This window comes from Nycticebus coucang, chromosome 2 (genome assembly GCF_027406575.1).
Source record: "Nycticebus coucang isolate mNycCou1 chromosome 2, mNycCou1.pri, whole genome shotgun sequence".
Lineage (NCBI taxonomy): Eukaryota > Metazoa > Chordata > Mammalia > Primates > Lorisidae > Nycticebus > Nycticebus coucang.
The window spans coordinates 44040488-44062056 of record NC_069781.1 but is presented as its reverse complement, the minus strand read 5'-3'; the positions used below and the strand labels follow the sequence as shown (position 1 = coordinate 44062056).

At 50.3% G+C, this 21569-nt stretch overlaps 2 protein-coding genes across 7 annotated transcripts; both read right to left on the bottom strand.

Moving 5' to 3' along the window:
- Window positions 1-2874: 2874 nt before the first annotated feature.
- Window positions 2875-6109, bottom strand: STOML2 (stomatin like 2). Its single transcript, XM_053569678.1, has 10 exons — window positions 5954-6109; window positions 5582-5719; window positions 4994-5093; window positions 4798-4856; window positions 4604-4705; window positions 4338-4472; window positions 4033-4177; window positions 3833-3912; window positions 3496-3624; window positions 2875-3151 (listed from the first exon to the last, which is right to left on the bottom strand). Exons 1-10 carry the CDS (start codon window positions 5996-5998, stop codon window positions 3014-3016), a joined length of 1071 nt encoding a protein of 356 aa, XP_053425653.1. The 5' UTR covers window positions 5999-6109; the 3' UTR covers window positions 2875-3013.
- Window positions 6110-6985: 876 nt separating this feature from the next.
- ATOSB (atos homolog B) lies at window positions 6986-20266 on the bottom strand. 6 transcript variants are annotated; one of them, XM_053569660.1, is made up of 9 exons: window positions 19278-20266; window positions 11272-11415; window positions 10054-10241; window positions 9793-9851; window positions 9497-9602; window positions 9217-9375; window positions 8912-8980; window positions 8653-8828; window positions 6986-8229 (listed from the first exon to the last, which is right to left on the bottom strand). In XM_053569660.1, the coding sequence occupies exons 2-9, from the start codon at window positions 11384-11386 to the stop codon at window positions 8076-8078; spliced, it is 1026 nt and encodes a 341-aa protein (XP_053425635.1). In that variant the 5' UTR covers window positions 11387-11415; window positions 19278-20266; the 3' UTR covers window positions 6986-8075. The 6 variants fall into 6 exon arrangements, with proteins under 6 accessions (XP_053425635.1, XP_053425624.1, XP_053425644.1 ...); XM_053569649.1 differs by lacking the exon at window positions 19278-20266 and adding an exon at window positions 18715-18975; XM_053569669.1 differs by lacking the exon at window positions 19278-20266 and adding an exon at window positions 18820-18975.
- Window positions 20267-21569: the final 1303 nt, after the last annotated feature.

The following is a 21569-nucleotide window of genomic DNA, read 5'->3' as shown; positions in this document are numbered from 1 at the left end:
ACAAAACAAAAAAAGACATACAAATAAACAATGAACAAATGGAAAAATACAAAACATCTTTAACCATGAGGAGAATACTAGAGATAACACTTCAAACCCACTAGGATAGCTATAATAAAAATGAGAATGATAACTGTTGGCAAGACCGTGGAGTATTGGAAGCCTCATGCATTGCTGATGGGATTGTAAAATGGTACAGCCGCTTTGCAAACATCCTTAAAGATTAAACACAGTTCTCTGGGAGGCCAAGGCGGGTGGATCGCCTGAGCTCACAAGTTCAAGACCTCGTCTCTAAAAATAGGTGGGTATTGTGGCAGGCGCCTGTAGTCCCAGCTACTTGGGAGGCTGAGGCAAGAGAATCACTTGAACCCAGGAGTCTGAAGTTGTCTTGACCTATGATGCCACGGCACTCTACCAAGGGCAACAAAGTGAGACTGTCTCAAAAAAAAAAAAAATTAAACACAGTTATATGAGCCAGCAACATACAAACAAAAACTCATAAGTGAACATTCATAGTAGCATTATTCATAAGGTGGAAACCCAAATATCCATCACTGATGAATGGATAAAGAAAATATGGTTTATCTATACAACAGAATATTGTGGAGGGAAGGTGGGAGATAATGAAAATGTTCTAAAATGGAGGTTGCACAATTCCAAATACACTAAAAATTACTGAGTTTATATTTTACAAGGGTAAATTGTATAGTATGTGTCTTTATTATGTCTCAATAAAACTATTATTAAAAATAAAATAATCTTATTCTCAGAGTAAAAGCCTAAGGTTTTGTAATGGCTCTATATGGCCCTACACACTAGCTCCCTTTTCCCTCTCTAATTCATCAAACTGCCACTTCTTTGCTTCCTTAATTTTGTTCCATTCACAGCAGCACTTTCTCTCTTCCTGTTCTAAACCAAGCATGCTATACTTCAGGGCCTTTGCACTTAGCAATCTCCTGTTTCACTCCCAGATGCCCAAATGGGTGCTCACCTGACCTTCTTCATATCTAAGCTCAAGTTTAACATCAGTGAGGCTTAATATTTAATAATATTTAAATTAAATCACTCTATTTAATAATATAGATCCAGGCCGGGTGCCGTGGCTCTTATGCCTGTAATCCTACCACTCTGGGAGGCTGAGGCCGGTGGATTGCCCGAAGCTCACAGGTTCGAGACCAGCCTGAGCAAGAATGAGACCCCGTCTCTAAAATTAGCCAGGTGTTGTGGCAGGCACCTGTAGTCCCAGCTACTCGGGAGGCTGAAGCAAGAGAATTGCTTGAGCCCAAGAGTTGGAGGTTGCTGTGAGCTATGATGCCATAGCACTCTACTGAAGGTGACAAAGTAAGACTCTGTCTCAAACAAAAAATATATATATGTAAGAACAATAAAGATCCTCCCCCACCCAAAGTCTCCATCTTGCTTCCTTTCCTTAATTTCCTCCATAGCACGACTCATCAACATCTGAAAATCTATACATCTCACTTAGGGTCTTTCTCTCCAAATAGAATGTCAACTCACTGAGGGCCGGTTCTTTTTCCTTTATTACTACATCCTCTAATCCTAGCACATATTTGGGATTCAATAACTACCTACCAAATGGATAAAGAATTAAATTCTAAAATTCAGAAATATGTCAGATCATTCCTTCACCTTCATCCCCATGGACTTTTACCTCAGTTAAGGCCTCAACACCTTCTCCAGGATCACTGAGTCAGTCCTGTTACCATCTTCCTAGCCTCCCATCTCTCCTTCATACCTTTTCTCTATATTACAGCAGAACAGCTCTATCTAAAACATCAATGTGGTTTCTTCAATCTTAAAAACCTTCATGGGAAGAAAAAAAAAAATACACCCTCACAGTTTCCTTCCTACCCTAGGGATAACAGATAATGTTCAGCTCCTTCGGCAGGACTTTAGTTCCCTGTGATTTGACCCTATAGTTATATCCACCCAACACCCTACCCTTCAGCTGCAGCAAACTTTTTTTTCAGCCTGCATTCAATGGCAGAGTCAGCAATTCATCTGCCCACAACTTGATGTGCTCCTCCCCACAGGATCCCTCAGCCAGAACTCCAGTACATTTATTACTTTCCATCACTGTCGGCTCCATTGTCTCTCTTCCCTACTTGACCTTGTATTTTGTGAAACCAGAGACCACTGAGTCTCAATTGTTTTGGTAACCCGTGTGTAGCACTGAGCATGGCATATAGCAGACATCACTAAATATTTTTGAATGAATGAATAAAGCAGGCCCTGAGCACCTAAAGATTCTTTAAGAATTCAGCAGTAGGGCAGCGCCTGTGGCTCAGTCGGTAAGGCGCCGGCCCCATATACCGAGGGCGGCGGGTTCAAATCCAGCCCTGGCTGAACTGCAACCAAAAAATAGCTGGGTGTTGTGGTGGGCGCCTGTAGTCCCAGCTACTCAGGAGGCTGAGGCAGGAGAATCACTTAAGCCCAGGAGTTGGAGGTTGCTGTGAGCTGTGTGATGCCATGGCACTCTACCGAGGGCCATAAAGTGAGACTGTCTCTACGAAAAAAAAAAAAAAGAAGTCAGCAGTAGTATCCTGTTAGGGTGGTCCCGTTTGCCATGAAAAATCCTTCTAAACAGCTATCTTGAACACACAGCCCCACACTCTGTAAGAGAAACTACACATCCCAACTAGCAGTTCAGTAGACATGTAGTTTAATCCTTCTACCTTATCCCACAGTTTCTCTTGAAGACAGAAAGGATGGTTTCACTTTACATAAAGTTCAATCTTCCTTATGGAGGCATCAGATCTGGAGACCTGACAGGACCAGAGGGTGGGAGTGAACGTCCAAAAAAAATGCTGGTGATTTTCCCAACTTCATTCCCCCCAAAAATAGGACAGTTTCTGGTTTACCAATAGTGTGTTTATTACATGATTAAAGTTCAAATAAAAAAATAAAAACCAAAACCTTGGCAGGGAGGCTACAACCAGAATCTGGAAGTACTGCTTCCTTGTCTCCAGGCTCCCTGCCAAGCCTAATTCCACTAACTCAGCTTGAATCGATCAAGTTCTTCATCAAGACTTGTATCTGTGCCCTGGACATCTCTGCTGTTCTCACTGGTGACTGAGTCCTGGGTCCCTGGCAGTGGAGCTTTGGTGAGGGCCCCATATACACCCATGGCCTGAGGAGAGAAAAAGAGAGCCATGAGGACACCTAGCAGAAGGTACAGCCCAACCTACTAATGGCTAAAAGGGAAAGGGTGGCACTGGAGCCAGTGAGTTTGGTCCTCCTTTCTTCCCTCTCAAGCCTCTGTCTGAAGAACGTATTTTAAGACTCTCTCATCTTCAGGGATGAATGGGGATTTCTCATTCTTAGAGATTCTGTCTCTCTATAGGGAATGAAGGGAAGTCTAACATCAAGGTACTCTGAAAACCTCTACAGTATGTAAGTGGTGATAGTAGTGGTGGGAATCTTAGTCCCTAGCACTGGTGCTCTGTGCTGGGTCCTCAGAGAGCTCTAACTAACCTGAGCCACCATACTGGTGACATCACCGGGATTGGAGGGCAGCAAGATAGTGTTGGAGTCCTTGGCCAGTTTGGAGAATGCACTGACATACTGCTCGGCCACAGTTAGTGAAGCTGCTGCATCTCCATTCTGTCAGGGGGATAAAAATCAGAGATCACAGACGTGGGGAAGGGGTGGGGTGGGGGTGGGGCCTGTTCTTAGAAAGAAGGTATACAAGAGATCACGTAATCTGGTTCAATAGAGCCCACACAGCTAGGAACTCCCCTCAAGGGTAGAGGGTAGAGAACCGCTCCCATTGTCAATTCCTGTCCTCCACTCCCACCCAGGGGCAGCTCACGTGTTGTGTCAGAGCTGCAGCCAGGATGCGAATAGCTTCAGCCTTAGCCTTGGCCTTGGCCAGAACTGCACTGGCCTCTCCTAGAAGAACAGAGACAGAGCTTCATGCATGAAGTCAAGAGTACCTCAAAGTTCCCGTCCCAGTACCAGACTTCAAAGACCCATGCCCTGTTCTCCCCTCTGCTTCTGCCCTCTGCTGACCTGCTGCCTGATTTATTTGTTCAGCCTTTTCTGCTTCAGAGGCCAGGATCTGGGCCTGTTTCTTTCCCTCTGCCACATTGATAGCCGACTCTCGGGTCCCCTCAGATTCTAGAACTGTGGCCCGTTTCCGACGCTCTGCCTCCACCTAGAAGCCCCCAGCAACTCCCATGAATAAGAAACCAGGGGAAACTCTTACAACAGACCTGCAACTACACTCATCACAAAAAAAAAAGAAAAAGGGAGTTCAGGTCCCTTTGGGACTGGAGCATCCTGAGGTCCTTTTCCAACACCTCTCCGGCCCCCACCTGCATCTGCATGGACTCTTTCACTCGGGGTGGCACATGAATATCCTTGATCTCATAACGAAGGCAGCGGATGCCCCAGCAGTCAGCAGCCTGGTTGATGGCATCCACAATGCTGGCATTCAGGGACTCCCGCTCCTGGAGGAAGACAGATGTAAGCTCTACAGCCTTAACCCATCTATCAAGAGGTATGGGACTGATCTTGCTTCCCATGGACTGTGCACCAGGCACGTGCCTTCAAACTGTACCCCTGGCTCAGAGCTGCTTACCCTGAAGACTCTGTCCAGAGAGAGTTTGCCGAGCTCTGATCTCATGGTTGTCTGAGCCAGCTGGGTGACAGCATACTCAGGGTCTTCCACCCCATAGCTTGCCTGCAAGGGACATGGATAGCGTTAAGAAGTTTGGGTGCAGGATTTTAGCGAGATGAGCAACTCAGAAGGTTGAATAAAGCAGGGGCAGTTACCTTGTAAGGGTCCATGATGCGCAGGTAAAGCACCCCATCAATTTGCAGAGTTACATTGTCTGCGTGAACAGGAACAAGAGAGAAAAGGAGGAACATCAGGTCTCTAGGTCCCGAACAGCTCTTTCTGCTAAGATCTGGATCTACAGCAACCATATCCTAATGATTGCAAAGCACCGTATCACCCTGCACGCCTCACCAAGAGTCACTGCTGACTGCTCAGGCACGTTGATGACAATTTCCTTGAGACTCTGCACATACCGGATCCGGTCTAACACAGGGATGAGAATGTTCAAACCCTAGGAAGAGGAGGGTTCTCAGAAGGATGGGGACTATGGGAATAGGATCTAACTAAGCTAGTCCCAAAATAGGTAGAGAGTAAACACGTGGAACATGCCCAGAAAAGCAGCAGCCTCAGAAGTCCTCAGAAGGCTAGGGTGTCACTGGTAGGGAAACCTAAGAGAATAGGAATGCAAAACTAAGGCTCTGAACAGAAGGGAGAGACATGGGAATGGGACACAGCAGAATAACCATCTCTATCTACACAGACAGGTAGGGCTGACAGGATGGTGGGGGAGATCCCCAAGAACGGGTATGTGGGTGCTGGGGCAATAGATAAAGGTTATAATATGGGGATGATGGTGAGCAGCCTGGGCCCTACCAGGTCCAGCCTGGGGAGTCAGGAGCTAAAGGTGCAGCCAGGTCCCAAAGTGGTCCCACCCCCTCCCCCATGTCGTGAGGGATCCAGGCATCTGGCTGGCCCAAGGTGGGCAGAAGAGATTCTCACAGGCTCCAGGATCCGGTGGAATCGGCCCATTCGCTCCACCACCCAGGCCTCCTGTTGTGGCACAAACAGTACCACGGTGTTTCGGGGCAATCCGGAGGAGGCGCGGCGCGGAGAACGGCCAGAAGCCTGCAGAGAGCCCTGAAGGAAAGACGGGTGTGAACCAAAGACCCGCAGTGGCCCCAGCACCCCGCCCCTCTGTTCTGAAGATATCTCCTTAAGCCCCAACTGTGACGGGTTCTCGGAAAGGAGCTCACGTGGGGGACTATGACCTCTGACCCCAGCCCGCTTCCAAAATTGGAATACCGCCCCTTCCCAGCTGAGGACCCAGCTGATCTCAATTCTGGCCACTGGGAAAGGTTGTCTCGCTCTCACCCTCAGCAAAAGGGCCCCGGTGCCCCGCGCCGCGCGCGCCAGCATTTCCCAAGGCCGCCGCGACCTCCGGAACCAACGAGACACGGGGCAGAGCGGTCGTTACAAAGCTGAATGGAGCCGCTCCTCCCGCAGTTCCACTCCAGGTTTGTACTTCCGGCCGTCCCTTCCCCCGTTCACACTCACCCAATCAGCGTTACCTGGCAGAGGGCGTATCAAGTTGTTCCCTGGGAAACGCAGACCTTCCGGAGAGGACCTACAGGCCTGTTGGCCAACACGGAGACTACTTTCCGCGTGCATGTGACCCAGAGACACTTCTCACCAAGTAGTTTACCCATATCAGAGACCGAGTTTTCTCTCCACAGCATATAATCGCCCTCATCTGTCGCCATAGCAACCAGTGGATTGGAGCTGACTGGTTGCCATGGTTGCCATAGTGACATTCTCTGGTAGCCCGGCAGTGTTGTGCCCAGCCTTCCCACTGGGGTCTGACCCCAATCTCGTTACTGTGGTGACTGGGCCTAACATTGCCCGGTGATTGGGCCAAGATTTTCCCCTCTCCTCTTTCTCAAGGCACCACAGCTCTTTCCATCTCCTCCCAATAGCCTTTTAGGCCTGGTCCCCTTGTATACAGAGTCTAGCAAACAGCCTCAATGTTACCTTGTTAGAAGCGTGTCACCTTACATCTCTCTGATGCTATGGCACATCCTTTAAGGGACCTGCATAGTCAACCTCATTTTACATGATGGTACTGAAATTCTGCGGGGCTAAAGTCATTTACAGAACTAGTACTACATATAAGAATCTAGATCCACATTCAGAAAATTCAACTTTATAGCTGAACTTTACCTACTCCCTGACCCCCCTGATTATCTAAAAAGAGCAAGACCAGGTCCCAAGAATCAGCAGGCCCTAGCCTAAGACCTCATGGGCTCAGGCCTGCTGCCTCCTCTCTGAGAGAAAGGGTAGAGTCCTAGCTCCAGTTATGCTCTCCATTCTTCACATCCTCTCCCGAAGAGAAAAAGTAGAGCTTAATTCAAGTTTCCAAACAAGAATTTATTCTTTCATTCTTTTAAAATTTTTTTTTCTTAGAAAAAGTACCAGGTACAATTTTCCTGTTTTTTTGTTTTGTTTTTTTCAAGTTTCAGCAAATGCTTGTTCCCCTCAGCCCAGCCCCAGGAGTCAAGGCTGAGGCTGGGTCAGAGTCTGGAGTGGGGAATGGGATAGTTGGGAACCACATGACTGAGTTTGAGGGGTGCTCCTCACCCCAGCTGAGGTAGGTGGGTCAGAGTCTGGCCAGGTGAGAGGAGGTACCCAGTCCTTGGCCCTGACTCTGCCCCCAGACACCTTCCTCAGTCAGGACCCCAAAGCAAGGAGACATAGGCAAAAGGGACAACTAGAGTCTGGAGCCCTAGATAAGGGGTGGTTAACCCCTGTGTGTGTGCATGCATGCACACTCTCTTTCACACATACATATCACACAAAAACAAGCTGTGTGCACACACATACACATAAATTGGCTTTCAGAGATGGGTCAGAAGGTAAGGAAGGTGAAGGAACTGGGGGAGGACTGGGGAATCTGAGTCTTTGGCTAGTGACTCAGTCCTTCTGGAATAATCCCTCTGTACTCAGCAATAGAGAAGTTCTCCTCCTGCCCCCTCATATGCCTCTTCAACTTCTGAGGTTGGAGCAATATCTGAGAATGGAAAAGGAGGAGGGGCAATGCCAATTATCATGTCTGGGAGGTTACCAAGGCAATCCAATTTGAATAAATTATAAATTAAAAATAAATAAAATAATAAGTGTCCCCTGCCCAGGACAGGGAGGCAATGCTGGCATGACTTGCCTGGGAACTTGGGACAACCTCAGGGTAGCTCCGGTTCCTCCTACCTAAGCTGGCCTGGGAAACCCAAGGGAAGGGACAGGCACATGGAGTAACCGGAGTAGGACAGGGTATGGTAAAGATCAGAAGCTTTAAACACCCAAATAATCAATTTGGGCATGGGCATGGCTAGGGCTTTAATTCAAGCCTGAAAGGTCTCTTGCCATCTCTCCACATTTGTACTCTGTCCAGGATGGAGCAGGATGGGCAGGTTGTTGACCCATGGGTTCAGAGTGCTGGCAATCAGGGCAAAGGTGAATAACGTGGATTGTGAGGGGCCTCAGTCACAGCCTGCAGTTCATAGGGGAGCCCTGTGTCCAGTTCCAGGCTCCGGCGAGAAAAAAGCAGACGGATATCTCCATGCAGGCTTAAGCGGCCTGAACGGGAGCTTCGGAACCTGGGGAAAAACAGTGTGATCAAACTAAGAATCCAGACCAGCACAGTGGCTCACACCTGTAATCTTAGCGCTCTAGAAGGCAGAGGTGGGAGAACTGCTTGAGCGCAGGTGTTTGAGACCAGCCTGAGGGAAAGCAAGACCCTGTCTCTCCTAAAAATAGAAAATCCAGCTGGGTGTCATGGCAGATGCCTGTAGTCCCAGTTACTGGGAAGGCTGAGGCAAGAGGATCACTGGAGCGCAAAAGATTGAGGTTGTCGTGAGTTATGATGACACCAAGATGGTCTACCCAGGGCAACAGAGTGAGACTCTTTGTCTCTTTCTCAAAAAAAAAAGAAAAAAAGAATCCATAGAGAAGCAAAGCAAGATTCTGATCAAGGAAGGGATACCTAAGTCTCTATATCTGTCCCTGGGCCCTTTCCTCACCTGAGGTGCAGCAAGTAGCAGAGGAGGCGGCGGGTGGGGCTAGCATTTCCCTCCTCACCCACAGGCACCAAAAAGAGGCGATGGCGCAAGAAGGTCATATGGGCAGCAGGCATGTCGGAGAAGTCAAAGGTCACGAGGAACATCTTCACCACAGTCTGATTGGGGTTAAATAAGGTCTGGGGGCAGGACACACAAGGTTGTTAGGGCCTAGGGGATGTTTTCCTCTCTCCCCACTCCCCTTCCCTCAGGGCAGACTCACCACTTGGACGGTGCCCACTTTGGGCACACTGTAACCCTTCCTCCCCAGGGGGTTCAGGTCCACGACGCCCTGGGAAGGCCATGGAGCCATCAGCCAAGATTGTGACTAGGAAAGCCCTGAGTCCTGAATACTACCTCTCCACAGTTTCTAAACCTACCCCTACCCCACACTAGAGTTCTCTCCACTTGGCCCTGATTTATTCCTAGGTGAGCAACAAGTTAAGAAATACCTCTTGTCTCCTGCCCCATTCCCCCAACCCCTCATTCTCTCGATGAGCTCACTTTGAGGTTGGGGTAAGTTCATACCAGGAAGGGGGCCGGGGCATTTTGCTCAGAAACATCAAAGAAGGTGACAGTGACAGGCAGCGTGACATGCTGGGGGCAGTAGGATCCACTAGCTCCAATCTCTGCTGTGAAACCCTCAATGTGGCCAGATGGTGCAAAGCGTCCTCGCAGCAATGATTCCTGGGGTTAAGGTGGGAAAAACATGAGAGAGATGCTAATTCTTTTCCTTTTCCACCCAAGCTACATTCCATCATCCCACTCTTCCCAGGACCCTCCTATCATACAGCCCAAGGGAGGCTACCTCAAAGTTGCCCAGCAGGGTACGGCTGACAGCAGGGGTAGGAATGGGGGAGGCACTGGGGGGGCTCAGCAGGCCTGGTCCCTTCCGGAGACTTCGAAGGGAGCTTCTGGTAGGGGAAAGGACACAGAAGGTTGGTGTGAGGTCTTCTGGAATTCCTGCTTATGTCCTTGGACCCCACCCTTTGCCACTACCTAGGGCTTCTTCCCTGGGGTCCTCCACTCTGATGTTAGAAAGAGGGTTACAGGCTTCTGCCCTCGTTCTCAGGGACAAGGTAGAAGAAAAAGCTGGTCACTTACAGTTTCAGACGACGGGTACCTTTCAGCCTCCGCCCCATGGGACTGCAGTCTGTTGGGTCCTATGGAGAGGAAAGATTGGGAAAAGAGACTAGGTAGAGGCCAGGTATGTTTTGGGGCAGGGCTCATTATAAGCTCTTAAAGGACCTCCAAGGTCTCTACCTTCACCCAAACAAATATCCACCTAAGAGCAGATGATTACTTCTGAGGAGACAACAGCAGAAAAAAAAAAAAAATAGTAGATGAACTTTTCTATTGGCTTACCAAAACAGGCTCCTTGGGCCCAGGAAACAGGTGGCTCCAGAAGGGTGTGGCTTTGGCATCAGAACTGTTGGCAGCAGGAGGGTGGCCCAGGGTTCCCCGGCGCCTCCGAGGGGCTGGCCCCTCATCCTCAGAGCTGACATCTGGGGCTTCTCCAGCAGGAAGCAGCCTTCGCTTGGTGGGGCAGGGGCCTGGAGGTCCAGGGCCAGGGGGTGTGTGCTCGGGACTGTGCCCATTGGCAGTGCCTGGGGACTCCCTAGGCCAGGGGCTTCCCCCGTTGCCCACCCTAGCCACTGGGCTCTTACCCCCTATTTGTGCAAGACTGTGCAAATCAGTGTCAAGTGTGTGCAGCTGGCCCGGAAGGGCTGGCCCTGGGGACTCCCCCAGGGACCCCTGTCCCCCTGGATCTGGGGAGGACCAGTCTCTGGTGTGCAAAGTATTGCAGGAAGCATTTGATGGGTGCCAGGGAGTACTCTGGGCCCCTGAAGTCCAAGATGAGGTGGTACTACCTCCCTGTTCCACAACACAGAGGCCACGATGGGAGAAATGCTGGCTGGTCACACCCAGTCCCAGCCCCAGTCCCTCTAGGCCCAACAGCCCCACAGTAGATGGTTCTTCAGGGGGTAATCCCTCTCTGGCCCCTAGCCCAGGGCCTCTCTTCAGCTCCCGGGGACCCTCAGTTGGTGGGGCCGGTCGCTTCAGGGCCCTGTGAGGCTCAGAGGCACCAGCTGGAGGGGAAAAGATGGATACCTGGTAGACCCCGGGGGATATCGCCCCCCCTGCTGGGCTGTAGCCCATGAGCAGGCCACCCTGGAGAGCCCCCTGCCTGACTGGAGGCTGTGAAGGGCCAGCCTCTGGCTCTGAGGATGGAGACGGCTCCGCCTGCACGTGGCGCATGAAGCCCCCCCCTTGGGTCAGGGGGGCCCCCCCACACGGCCTTTATGCTGGGCCTGGGCTGGGGGACCTGGGGACATCTGTGCAAGAGAAGAGAAGAAAAGGTGGTCAGGGGAATCGATAAGTCTTCTTCCTTCCAGCTGAGTTTCAGATCTTCTCCTGGCCTAAAAGGGTGAGGGACAACCTTGAAGGATTCCTGGGGGTGAATGTGTCCAAATTCCCAGATAGACTAATGGAATATAGAGATCACTTTCAGAACTCCTGAGAGGGTAACATGTTTAGCTCAGATTTCAGGACCTGCTCTCCCTCCCTCTCCCCAGCACTTACCCCGATGAAGAGGCCTCAAGCCTGGCTGTGTGTCCCCTCTTCCTGACTGATGCCTTGCTTCCCTAGCTTGCAGTCTGGTCCATGCCCGCTGCACTGGCAAGATGACTGCCACCATTCCGTGCAGCTCCTGGGCTCAGCTGGACCCTGAGGAGAGAAGAACAGACATACACCAGGATACACATAGAGATAGTGATACGGCCCCCTCACCAATTAGGGGCTAACAGAGTACACCTGGGTGAACTTCAGAACCAGAAGGGGCAAGCTTGGGAACTAAGGCCCAGAAGGTAGAGTTAGCCTGCCTAAGGAATCAGAGAGAGAAGTCTTGGCTCAGTGTAATAAGGACATGAGAAGTATATTGAGGGAGGATGACTACTTGTCAGGGTCACCATCCTGGGGATCCTGCATTAAATGAGAGTGGAGAGGAGATACCTCTGACAGCCAAGAGACCATGCCAATTGAGAGGTGACCAAGGCAAGAATTCAGCTCTTTACTCAAAGCCACCAGATTGCACAATTCCTTCCCATATGCCTATCTCCAAAGAGACAAGTGCCACCCAGGAGCACTAAGGCAGAGGTCTTATGGACAGTCACACGCCATGAGCACTTCTCAGAGGTACAAACCTCGGGTCAGCTCAAAGCTGAACAACCAATTGCCTGGAGCATTTAGTCTCTTTAACAACAAGCAACAAATCCAACTAAAAACAAGTAAGAGGGAGGGGAAGGGGGCATTGCCAGAAGGCACTTTCCAGGGCTTACCCCTCCCCCCAGGCTCTGCAAACTAGAGATAAGGCAGCAGCAGTCAGTCAGCTGGAAGCAACTAGGAGTACTCTCCATGCTCCTCCCACAATGCTCACACCCAATACCCAAAAACCCAAACTACTGCTTTTCTGCCAGAGCACAAGATAATCTTCCCTGACTATTCCACCCTCAGGAGTACATAGTAAGGTGAGGGAAAAGTCGAGTTGAATTGCTCCTGTGGCCAGCATTCTATTTTGGGCAGTAACCTGTGCTGCCTGCCATCCACAATACCCTTTCCTCTCCAAGCAGTGCCCCTTGTATGTCTTCCCAAGACTTACTTTTCTTCATTGGCTAGGCCAAATACCTTCCCCTCTAGAAAGTCGGCTCTGCCCACCTTGGATCATGCATCTCTCCCTCCTCTGAGACGTCACCTATGACAGTGTCACTTCCTCCTGTAATCCAGTCCTGCCTGCTCTTGTAGACTTACCATAACGTTCCTGAGGAACTTTACCTCGGGAATCTTCTAGACTTACCATAAGGTTCCTGAGGAAAGGCCTGTGCCCCACTCCTCTACCCAAGCACAAGGGTAAGCACATGGCAGGGCTCAAAAAAAGTGGAATGCAAGCCCTGGAGATCTGGGCAGCAGTCCTGACAGTGCAGAGAAAAACTTCTCACATGAGAGAAGCAAAGAGATTAACCGTACAGGGAGAATCAGCAACAACAGAGGTGGGCATGTGGGGGCAGGGAAAAAGAGATTTTTACCCAGGGATTGAAAAGCTCTTCTTTTACTCCTATCATTGCACTTTACACTATTCTATTTCACCAAGTTCTCATTAGAATTGGGATCCCTAAGAAAATTCCGGTTCCCTGTGGTGAGTGGGATGGCCAGAAAGAGCAGAACGCCAACTCAGCATTGTAAGATGGTACAACCTGTGCTAATCTCTACCCTCTTTCCTCCACCCAAACCATGCAGATTCAGAAAGGGCCTTTTCCTTAGCACTCCCACCTCCAGGTCATCCCAGTTGCCATCTTGAGCCCTTGCCCTGGGGAAGCCAGATGATGACATGATGCCCTACTTGATCCCTGCATGCCTGGCATCTGCTCATTAACCCCAGAGCCCTCTCAGTTCCCACCCAGTCACCAGACGCTCTAAGATTCACTTCCCTGCCACCCAGCCAGTCTGGCTCTAAACCATGGCTTCAAGCTGACTCATGGGGCAGAACTGCAGGGGCGAGGTGCAGGGTAGGCCAGACCTCACCCTTCATGCAGGGGGCAGGCAGCAGCTGGCATCAAACAGCTGTGCCGGGCTGTGGCTGTCAAGGACTACAGCTCCCAACATGCCAAGGGAGCAAAAACAACAAGTCCCAGAATACGTCTGTACCCTCAAATACCTGCTAGGCCTGGGAGGTGAGTGAGGTAGGTGTTGGTATAGGTAAGAGCTCCGAAGGCTCATTCTATCCTTTCCTTCAGTATAAAAGATATCCATTCTACCCTGATCAGGGAGGATGACAGAAAGGAGTATTCCTATCCATGTGCTTTCCACCCTCATCCTGTGCAGCGAGAACTATTGCCAGCTGCTCTACATTTTGTCCCCACACACGTCCACACAAGCTAGGGGGGCTGTTTCCACCGACTACAACCGTGGATAGGAAGGTCTCTGCTCTCTCACCAATCCCTTCCACCCTTGTCTAGAGCCCTCCACCCTCAGTGGAGAGGGAGCAGACCTCAGTAACCTTTTTATACTAAGCCCAGCAGACTCACCAACTCCTGGACTCCTTCCTTATTCTAGATGATCCTCTGCCTCCCAGGTCCCTTCTCACCCCTCTCCTCCTCACAGCCTGGGGCAGGCCCCACACTCTACTGGAGCTTCGGAGATTTGCTCTTTCCCACTAACACACACTCACCCCACTCCCAAATTGGCTCTGCTGCGGTGGCCGCTGCTCCAGGCCCTTCCGTCCCGTCCCGGTCCCTCCCCTCGGATCCCCAGTCCTCTCTGTCACGGGCCCCCAAGCCAGACAAAGGGTGTCTCAGGCTGAGCTCTGCTCTGCTGGCTCTTCTCAGTTCAGCTTCGTGTGCAACACTGGCAGGCACTGGCGCCCGCAGCCCCCCAGCCGCAGCCGCGCCCCTCCCTGCGACGGTCCCTCCCCGGGGCCGCCCCAGCTCCGCGTTGCCGACTCCGCTGCCCCTCTGACTCACAGGCCATTTCCTACCAGCTGATGGGGCCGCCCGCCCCGCCCAGCGCCCCACCACCCCCGCCGCCGCGGCCACGGCCGCCACGCCCCCAGAGGCCACGCCCTCTCTGGAAAGCGACCATACTCATTGGTCCATAAGTGGCCAGCCTCCCCGCGACTTTAAGTGTGAGGCACGCCCCCTCCAAGATATGCCCGCCTATTGGTTCACAAGTGGGCAGGCCTACCTAAGGTCGCCCCGCCCGTCTCTTTAACCCCTTATCTGCCAGAGTCCAAAGCAGCCCAAGTCTGCCATTTAACTCTTTTTTTTTTAACTTTAAAACTGCCATCATCTGGTTTATTGACAGGTAAATTGTTCAAAAATGTTCTCACAATTCAATAATTACAAATACTCAGACTTACATTAAAAAAGTAAAAACCAGAACCCCCAGCAGGTGCCTGCCCAGCAAATGGCCCAGGAGGGCAGGTGGGGCAGGCAGATACTGGGATTTAACTCTTTAAAAGGGGTAGGCCTGCCATTTCCCATCCTTTCTCCCCTGCCCTTCCACTATCGAGTAATAGGATGGGTTGAGTAAGAGGAAGCCCAGGTCTTTCATAGACACAGTTCAACAACCTCTAAAGTCAGCCTGCTCTTTCCAGATCAGACCCGAGACCCTAAATATCCCCACTCTCATTCATCTCTCCCCACCTTCCAAACCAGAGCTCCAGAGCTAGAGGACGTTGGAGCCCAGGAAGAATTTTTTCATGCCTGAGTAGAAATAAAAGGCCTGAAGTGGGACCCTATTTTCTTCTATGCTAGGAAATGGTATTCTTCCTTTTCATACTCTGTAATTGATGCTCTTTTGCTTTCCTTAGAGGGGTCGCAAGGGCTCTTGAGACCAAGATACATTTTAATTTCAGGGACTCTGCATTATTCTTTGTATATCTGAACTCCCATTTGGAGATCAGACCATCCCATCCCTTCTACCAGCACTCTTTCTACTCACAAGCCCCTGTTCAAGGAGGCAGAGCACCCAAAGAAGTGGGATAGGAGGGTTTCTGCCTGCAGTGGGGGAAATGAGCCCAGCTCTTGATGGAGCTCACCCCCATGACTCACAGCTCCCTCGAAACTCCCCACCCTCTCCCTGAGTCACTGGGCCCCAGGACCAGCCCAGATTCAGACAAATCAAGTGGCAGCAGAGTCTGCATCCCTAACCCTTGTCTTCTTTTTTTTTTTTTGGCCAGGGCTGGGTTTGAACCCACCACCTCTGGTATATGGGGCTGGCGCCCTACTCCTTGAGCCACAGGCGCCGCCCTAACCTTTGTCTTCTTAATCTTTTTTTTTCCTTCAGAGATGGGGTCTCGCTCTGTCACCCAGGCTAGTGTGCAGTGGTGCAATCATAGCTCATTGTAATCTCAAACTCCTGGGCTCAATCTATCTACCCACCTCAGCCTGTAGATAGGACTACAGGTGCACCACCACATGCGGCTAATTTTCAATTTTTTTTGTAGATATGGAGTCTCACTATGTTGTGCAGACTGGTCTCAAAGTCCTGGCCTCAAGTAGCCCTCCTGCCTCAGCCTCCCTAACTGCTGGGATTATAAACTTAAGCTATTGCACCTGGCAAGTCCTATTCTTTAAATGACCTAGATGGAAACTTCTGCAAGGATTAGGCATTCAAAGACACTTTTTAGAAGTGCTGTTCTAGAGGCAACCTAAGAAAATATATAATCCTGCCCTGGGCACCTATCAGCAAGTCAGAACGTTTGGAAGTTAGGATACTTTTTCTTCCAGTTGTCCATAGAAACATGAAACAAACACTAGAGCCAAAAGAGGGAAAGTCTATACTTCTATAGTTCAGAGGCTTCAAAGATCCTAAAGTCCTTGTTTCTGCCTTACCTGAGTTGTGGGCTCCCCAGGGCCCTGAAGTTGTTATTAGACAGTAAAAAAAGCTCCCCTCCCCTCATTTCCTCCTTGTACTCTAGACTTAGGAGAGACAAGCAAGTAACACTTCTTCCAGGGTCCCTTCTCTTCCTCTCAGATCAGGAGGAAACCCTGCAAAAAGAACCTAGTTCCCTTAAATGACTTCCTTGCTGGTTCCCTAAAGGTAAGAAAAAGAATTAAGGAAATTTTGAACACCCTGAACAAAATTGCAGAGTCTCAATGTAAGGGCCTACTTGCCTTAGTAAAAGTTTACTAGGAAGACAGGTAGAGAACAAAACACTGTAAGAAAAGAATAATCCCTTAGCAACCCCACCTTTTCTCTCTCACTGCCACCACCATAGGCCCAAGTCCTGGTCAGAAGTCAGAGGGCAATAGTTCAGGATGAAGGATAAAGATATTCCAGGGCTCAGAGGCCCTGGGAAGAAGCATGTTACCATCAAGAGGCCTTATCTAGCCACCCTGAACTTACCCTGCTTTACTTTTTTTTTTTTTTGGCCAGGGCTAGTTTTGAACCTGTCACCTCCGGCATGTGTGTCAGGTGCCTTACTCCTTTGAACCACAGACAGCCGCCCTGCTTTACTTTTTTATAGCAGTTATACCTGACATCCCCTCCTCCACATATACATACTTTCTTTCTCCCTTTATTAGAATGGACATTTCATGAGAGCAGCAACTTTGTTTCATTATGCTCATATTCCCAGAGTCAATATCAGTGATTGCCCACATTATAAGTGCTCAATAACATTGGCTGAAGAAAACAACAGCTGAGTGAACAGCAATCAAGATACCTGGATCCTAACACCTGCTTTTACACTGTGAAATCTGGGGAATCACAATCTCTTTGACCATAAATTTCCAAATCTGTAAAACGAAGTTTGTACAAATAATGACCATTGAGGGCTACTACTCTGGCCTCATACTGCTATAATTCTGATGGCTGTTGTTCATTCATATCCATTTCAGAGGCTAGGCTGGGCTAGAGCATTTGAGTGCAGCTTGCACCAAAGCAGGAAGGCTATATACTAGGTGTCAGCCCAACAAATTGATTCCTTTTCTCTTCAGGCCCCATCCACTCACAAAAACTGCCCCAGTCCTGAGGAAGCTGGAGTGTGTCTGCCCTAGGCCTGCCTTCTCAGAAAGACTGTCTGGGAAGCAGTGTTACCATAGCAATCAGCTCCTCAAAAGGCTTCAGCTTGCCCTCCTTTACCCCACCCTACCCCAGGGCTTTGTCTGTACTCAGCACAAACCCCCTCCCCAGCCAGTCTTTTAGCTACTGAGTAGCTGTGTTAAGAAGGGGGCTTGGGGCCCCATTTCAGCAACACTGTCACACTCCAGCCACTGTGTGGAGTGCAAGTCTTTCTCACCCTCTCTCAGACAGCCTAGGGGCAAAAGGAACTGTGGCACTACATCAAATCCCCTGAGGGGACTGAAGAGGACTAGGTCCTACCTCAATTCTGATAGTCAGCTTCCAACCACTCCCTCTTCCTCCCCTAACTGAGTCTGGAACCTCACATACCTTCCTGGGTCTGCTTACAATAGTGACTCACCTCTCAAAACATAGATCTAAGACCTTTCAATATTCCTTCCTACATCCTCCTTCCCACAAAAGCATAGAATTTTTGAGGACCCTAGGATTCTCCACTCAGAGGAGGGACAAGAGTGGTGAAAATCAGTTTGTGGCAGGTGGTAAAATGTGGCTACCAGTCACTTGGGGGGTCTGTTGGGAGAAACCTTGGTAGTATAAGTGGAGGTGGGTCTGAGACTTGCTGCTGATTACCAGTCTCTGGTCATTGAGTACAAAGTTCCAGGCAGGGCACAGCTCCTAGATGGGCAAGGACCAGGCTAGGCCCCAGGGTGAGGAAGGAAGTGGGAAATGAGCACACCCAGAGTGTAAGGGCAGGGCAAAGGGGGGAGGGAGGGAGAAAGAGACCAAGGCAGACTTCTGGGAGGAACAGGAACTAGGGTGGGAGGTTGACAATAACCAACTGGGGGAAGGGCTCCCAGAGACATTGGCTCCAGGAACAAACCCCAGTCTCAGCTGGACAGATTCAAAATAGACTTGAGGAGACAGTCAAACAAGCCCTGGTGGCAAGCAGGACCTGGCTCCTCTCTACAAGAGCCCAGGTCAAAAGATTGAGTTAGGAGTTGCACAACCAGGAGCACTACAGACTGCCTTCTACACCCGCTAATTCTACCACCCTTACCCTTAGAACACAGAACACAAATGTCTTCCTGGAGTCACTACCATGCTCTAAACTGTTACTTTTGCAAAGTACTAGAAGTTCTGCCCTACTACACTGGGCCTGCAACCCTTTCTCCTCTCACAATGTCTACAGCCCCATCCCCTCTCCCACCACACAGCCCATCCGACCCTCCCACACTTTAGACCACCAGCCCTTCTCCATCACATGGTCCCCCTTCCCCCAAAGAGCCTCCAATCCTCCACATCAGACAGCGACCCCGCCCCCTCACACTGTATTTCCCACCCCTCAAAAGCACTCCCACCCTCCCCCACAGAAGCCCCTGGAGAATGCACCTCCTTGCTCACACTTGAGTCCCCAACTGCTCCTCCCTTTCCCTGTCTCCCACACACCGTTCGAGTATAGCAGTCTCCAGATTCTTTCCATCTCTAACGATGCCCCTCTGCCAAGCATACCCTGGTCCTTGTCTCTTCTTTCATGCACACCCCACCCCACACCTGTAGTTCCTTGTGTCCCGTTGCACTTGAGAAGGTAGTGGATTGGGGCAGTTACAGAGTAGCCCTAGATGCAGCCAGGGCCTGCAAACCTCTCCCTTTCGGCCTGAGGCCAGCGTCTGCAACGCCTAGATCCACCCTCTCCGCTGTCCCACCTCCCACCTTCCCGCAGCTAGTCCCCCTTTCCTTGGTTTCTTTAATTCCTCCGGCTCCTCCCCAGTCGCCAGGGCCCCGCCCCTTATGGCTCCGCCCCTTAGCGTCTGCTTTGTATTTCCCCGGGATCCTCCGCTTTTCCCTGGTCCCACCCCTGATCCCCGCCCCCTTTTGGTCGCTCAGCCTTTCACCCGGACCCGCCCCCTCGGATTCCAGCCCGGCAGAACTCGAGCCAGTCCCACTTCCACCACCCGCACCTTCCAGTCAGAGCCTCTCCTCCCCCACGCCTTTTCTCTGTCTGGCCTCACCCGGGCGATCGCGCTGCAGCCTGGATCCGCTGGCTCTGATTGGCGGCGGCGGCCCCAATGGATGACGGCGGAGACAAAGTGATGGCTGCAGGTCGCCTGAGGTCCCACCCCGGCCACGTGCGGCTTCTGTGATGACAGGTCTAGAGGGGCGGGGCTTCGGCCAGCTGGCTGCTAGCCAAACCTGACCTGATCCGGGCGTGGGTAGGAACCAGGGCCAGGAAAAAAGCGCCAGTCTGAGGGATCTGAATCCAGTGGAGCAGTGGAGCTATGTTGACGCTTCCGCACTGGTGTGAGCTGCCTGAGGAACTTCAGCCTTTTTGTAGAAACGTCTGGGTTGGCGCAAGCGTCTGCCCTAATGGGGTAGGTCTGTAGGGTTTGCAAGGTAGTGCAAGGAATCTCGGGTGTCTGTGAAAATGGGAGAGTCTGGGCAGTGGGGTTTCAAGTGTGTGGGATTAAATTTTTTCTGAAGTTTACGCTGTGCGGATGGGTCTGGGTTCAGGGATAGGTAGTAGGAGTCAGATCTGTACCTGCTAAGGTAGGTCAGCAAGGAGGTCTGAAATTTATAACTGTTGATACAGAATTAGGAGTTAGGAGGGACTACGATTGTTGGAGAAAAGTAGGGCCTTTGCCTTGTACAGATGTAGAGAATTACTCATGGTCTGCAATTTAATACAGTCGCATACCAACGGGGGGGGGGTCAGAGACTGACCCATGGCTTTTTTTTCCCGCATGTTTTGTTATCCCACTTAAATTTACAAACTCTCCTCCCCCCACCATTGGTATGAGACTTTAGCGCTCGGGCCCTTTTCTCTCTTTCCACCTCCCCCCCTGCCCCCCCACAGCAAATGTAACTGGGGGAGGTCTATGCTTCTTAGAGACCGGTAGATGGCAGCACAGGATACTTGCAGAACTGAGTGAGATGGGGCTGGTCGCGGGTCGGCGCCTCTCTGACCAGCGATCGGATGGATGGGATTTAATCGAGTTCTCCAAGCTAAGATTCTTTAGGTTCTATGACTTTTTAAAAGATTTTCTTTGAAACAGAGTCTCCCTTGGTCACCCTGGGTAGAGTGCCTTGGCGTCATAGCTCACAGCAACCTCAAACTCAAGAGATCCTTTTGCCTCAGCCTCCAGAGCAGCTGGGACTACAGGCACCCGGCACAATGCCCAGGTATTTTTTTTCAAGATGGGGGTCTTAGCTGGGTTCAGTGGCTCACCCTGTAATCCTAGCACTCAGGAAGGCCGAGGTGGGTGGATTGCTTTAGTTCACAATTTGGAGACCAGCGCGAGCCAGAGCGAGACCCCGTCTCTACTAAAAAATACATAAAACTGAGGCAAGAGGATCGAGCTTGAGCCCAAGAGTTAGAGGTTGCTGTGAGCTGTGACGCCAAGGCACTCTATCCAGGGCGACAGCTTGAGACTCTGTCTCAACCAAAAAAAAAAAAAAGAGAGAGAGAGAGACAACGCCAGGCTCGGTGGCTCATGCCTGTAATTCTAGCACTCCAGGAGGCTGAGGCCAGTGGATTGTCTGAGCTCAGGAGGTGGAGGCCAGCCTGAGCAGGAGTGAGACCCCCACCCCTACCCCACCCCCCACCCCCGTCTCTACTAAAAAGAGAAAAAAATAGCGGGGGTTGTGGCGGGCACCTGTAGTCCCAGCTACTGGGAGGCTGAGGCAAGAGAATCGCTTGAACCCAGGAGTTTGAGGTTGCTGTCAGCTATGATTCCAGAGTACTCTACCGAGGGCAACAAAGCGAGACTCTGTCTTAAAAAAAAAAAAAAGAAGACAGTGGTACAAATACCTATACTCTTTGAGAGAGTAAAATTGGAAGGGTTTTGTGTAGTGGAAAAAGCACAGGGTTTGAAGTCACCTGAGTTGATCTCCTACCTTTGAGTATTTACTAGCTGCGTAGATTTGAGTAAATCATTTGACTAAAAAAATAAACTTATATAAAAAAATAAACTTATAATTTAAAAAATTTTTAGATTTACAGAAAATTTACGAAAATAGTATGGGAGAGTTTCCATATATACCCAACACCCAGTTTCCCCTATTATTAACATCTTACATTATATGGTCCATTTGTTATAACAAACGAGCCAATGTCAATACATTATCATTAGCTAAACTCCACACTACATTCAGATTTTTTAGTTTTTGCCTTATGTCTTTTTTCTGTTCCAGGATCTCATCCAGGCTAACACATTACATTTAGACATCACATCTTCTTTGGCTTCTCTTGCTTGTGACAGTTTTTCAAATTCTTTGTTTTTGATGACCTTGATAGTTTTGAGGAG

Bases quoted from the DNA above. Each gene is read 5' to 3' on its own strand.
- ATOSB (XM_053569624.1), bottom strand. From the start codon at position 10,947: ATGCGCCACGTGCAGGCGGAGCCGTCTCCATCCTCAGAGCCAGAGGCT. The intron at 9,603-9,792 runs GTAAGTGACCAG...TTCCCCTACCAG, and splicing joins GGTACCCGTCGTCTGAAACT to AAGCTCCCTTCGAAGTCTCC. The intron at 8,230-8,652 runs GTGAGGAAAGGG...GTTTTTCCCCAG, and splicing joins TGCTACTTGCTGCACCTCAG to GTTCCGAAGCTCCCGTTCAG.
- STOML2 (XM_053569678.1), bottom strand. From the start codon at position 5,998: ATGCTGGCGCGCGCGGCGCGGGGCACCGGGGCCCTTTTGCTGAGG. The intron at 5,094-5,581 runs GTGAGAATCTCT...TCCTCTTCCTAG, and splicing joins TCCACCGGATCCTGGAGCCT to GGTTTGAACATTCTCATCCC. The intron at 4,178-4,337 runs GTGGGGGCCGGA...GGGGGCTTCTAG, and splicing joins AAGAGTCCATGCAGATGCAG to GTGGAGGCAGAGCGTCGGAA.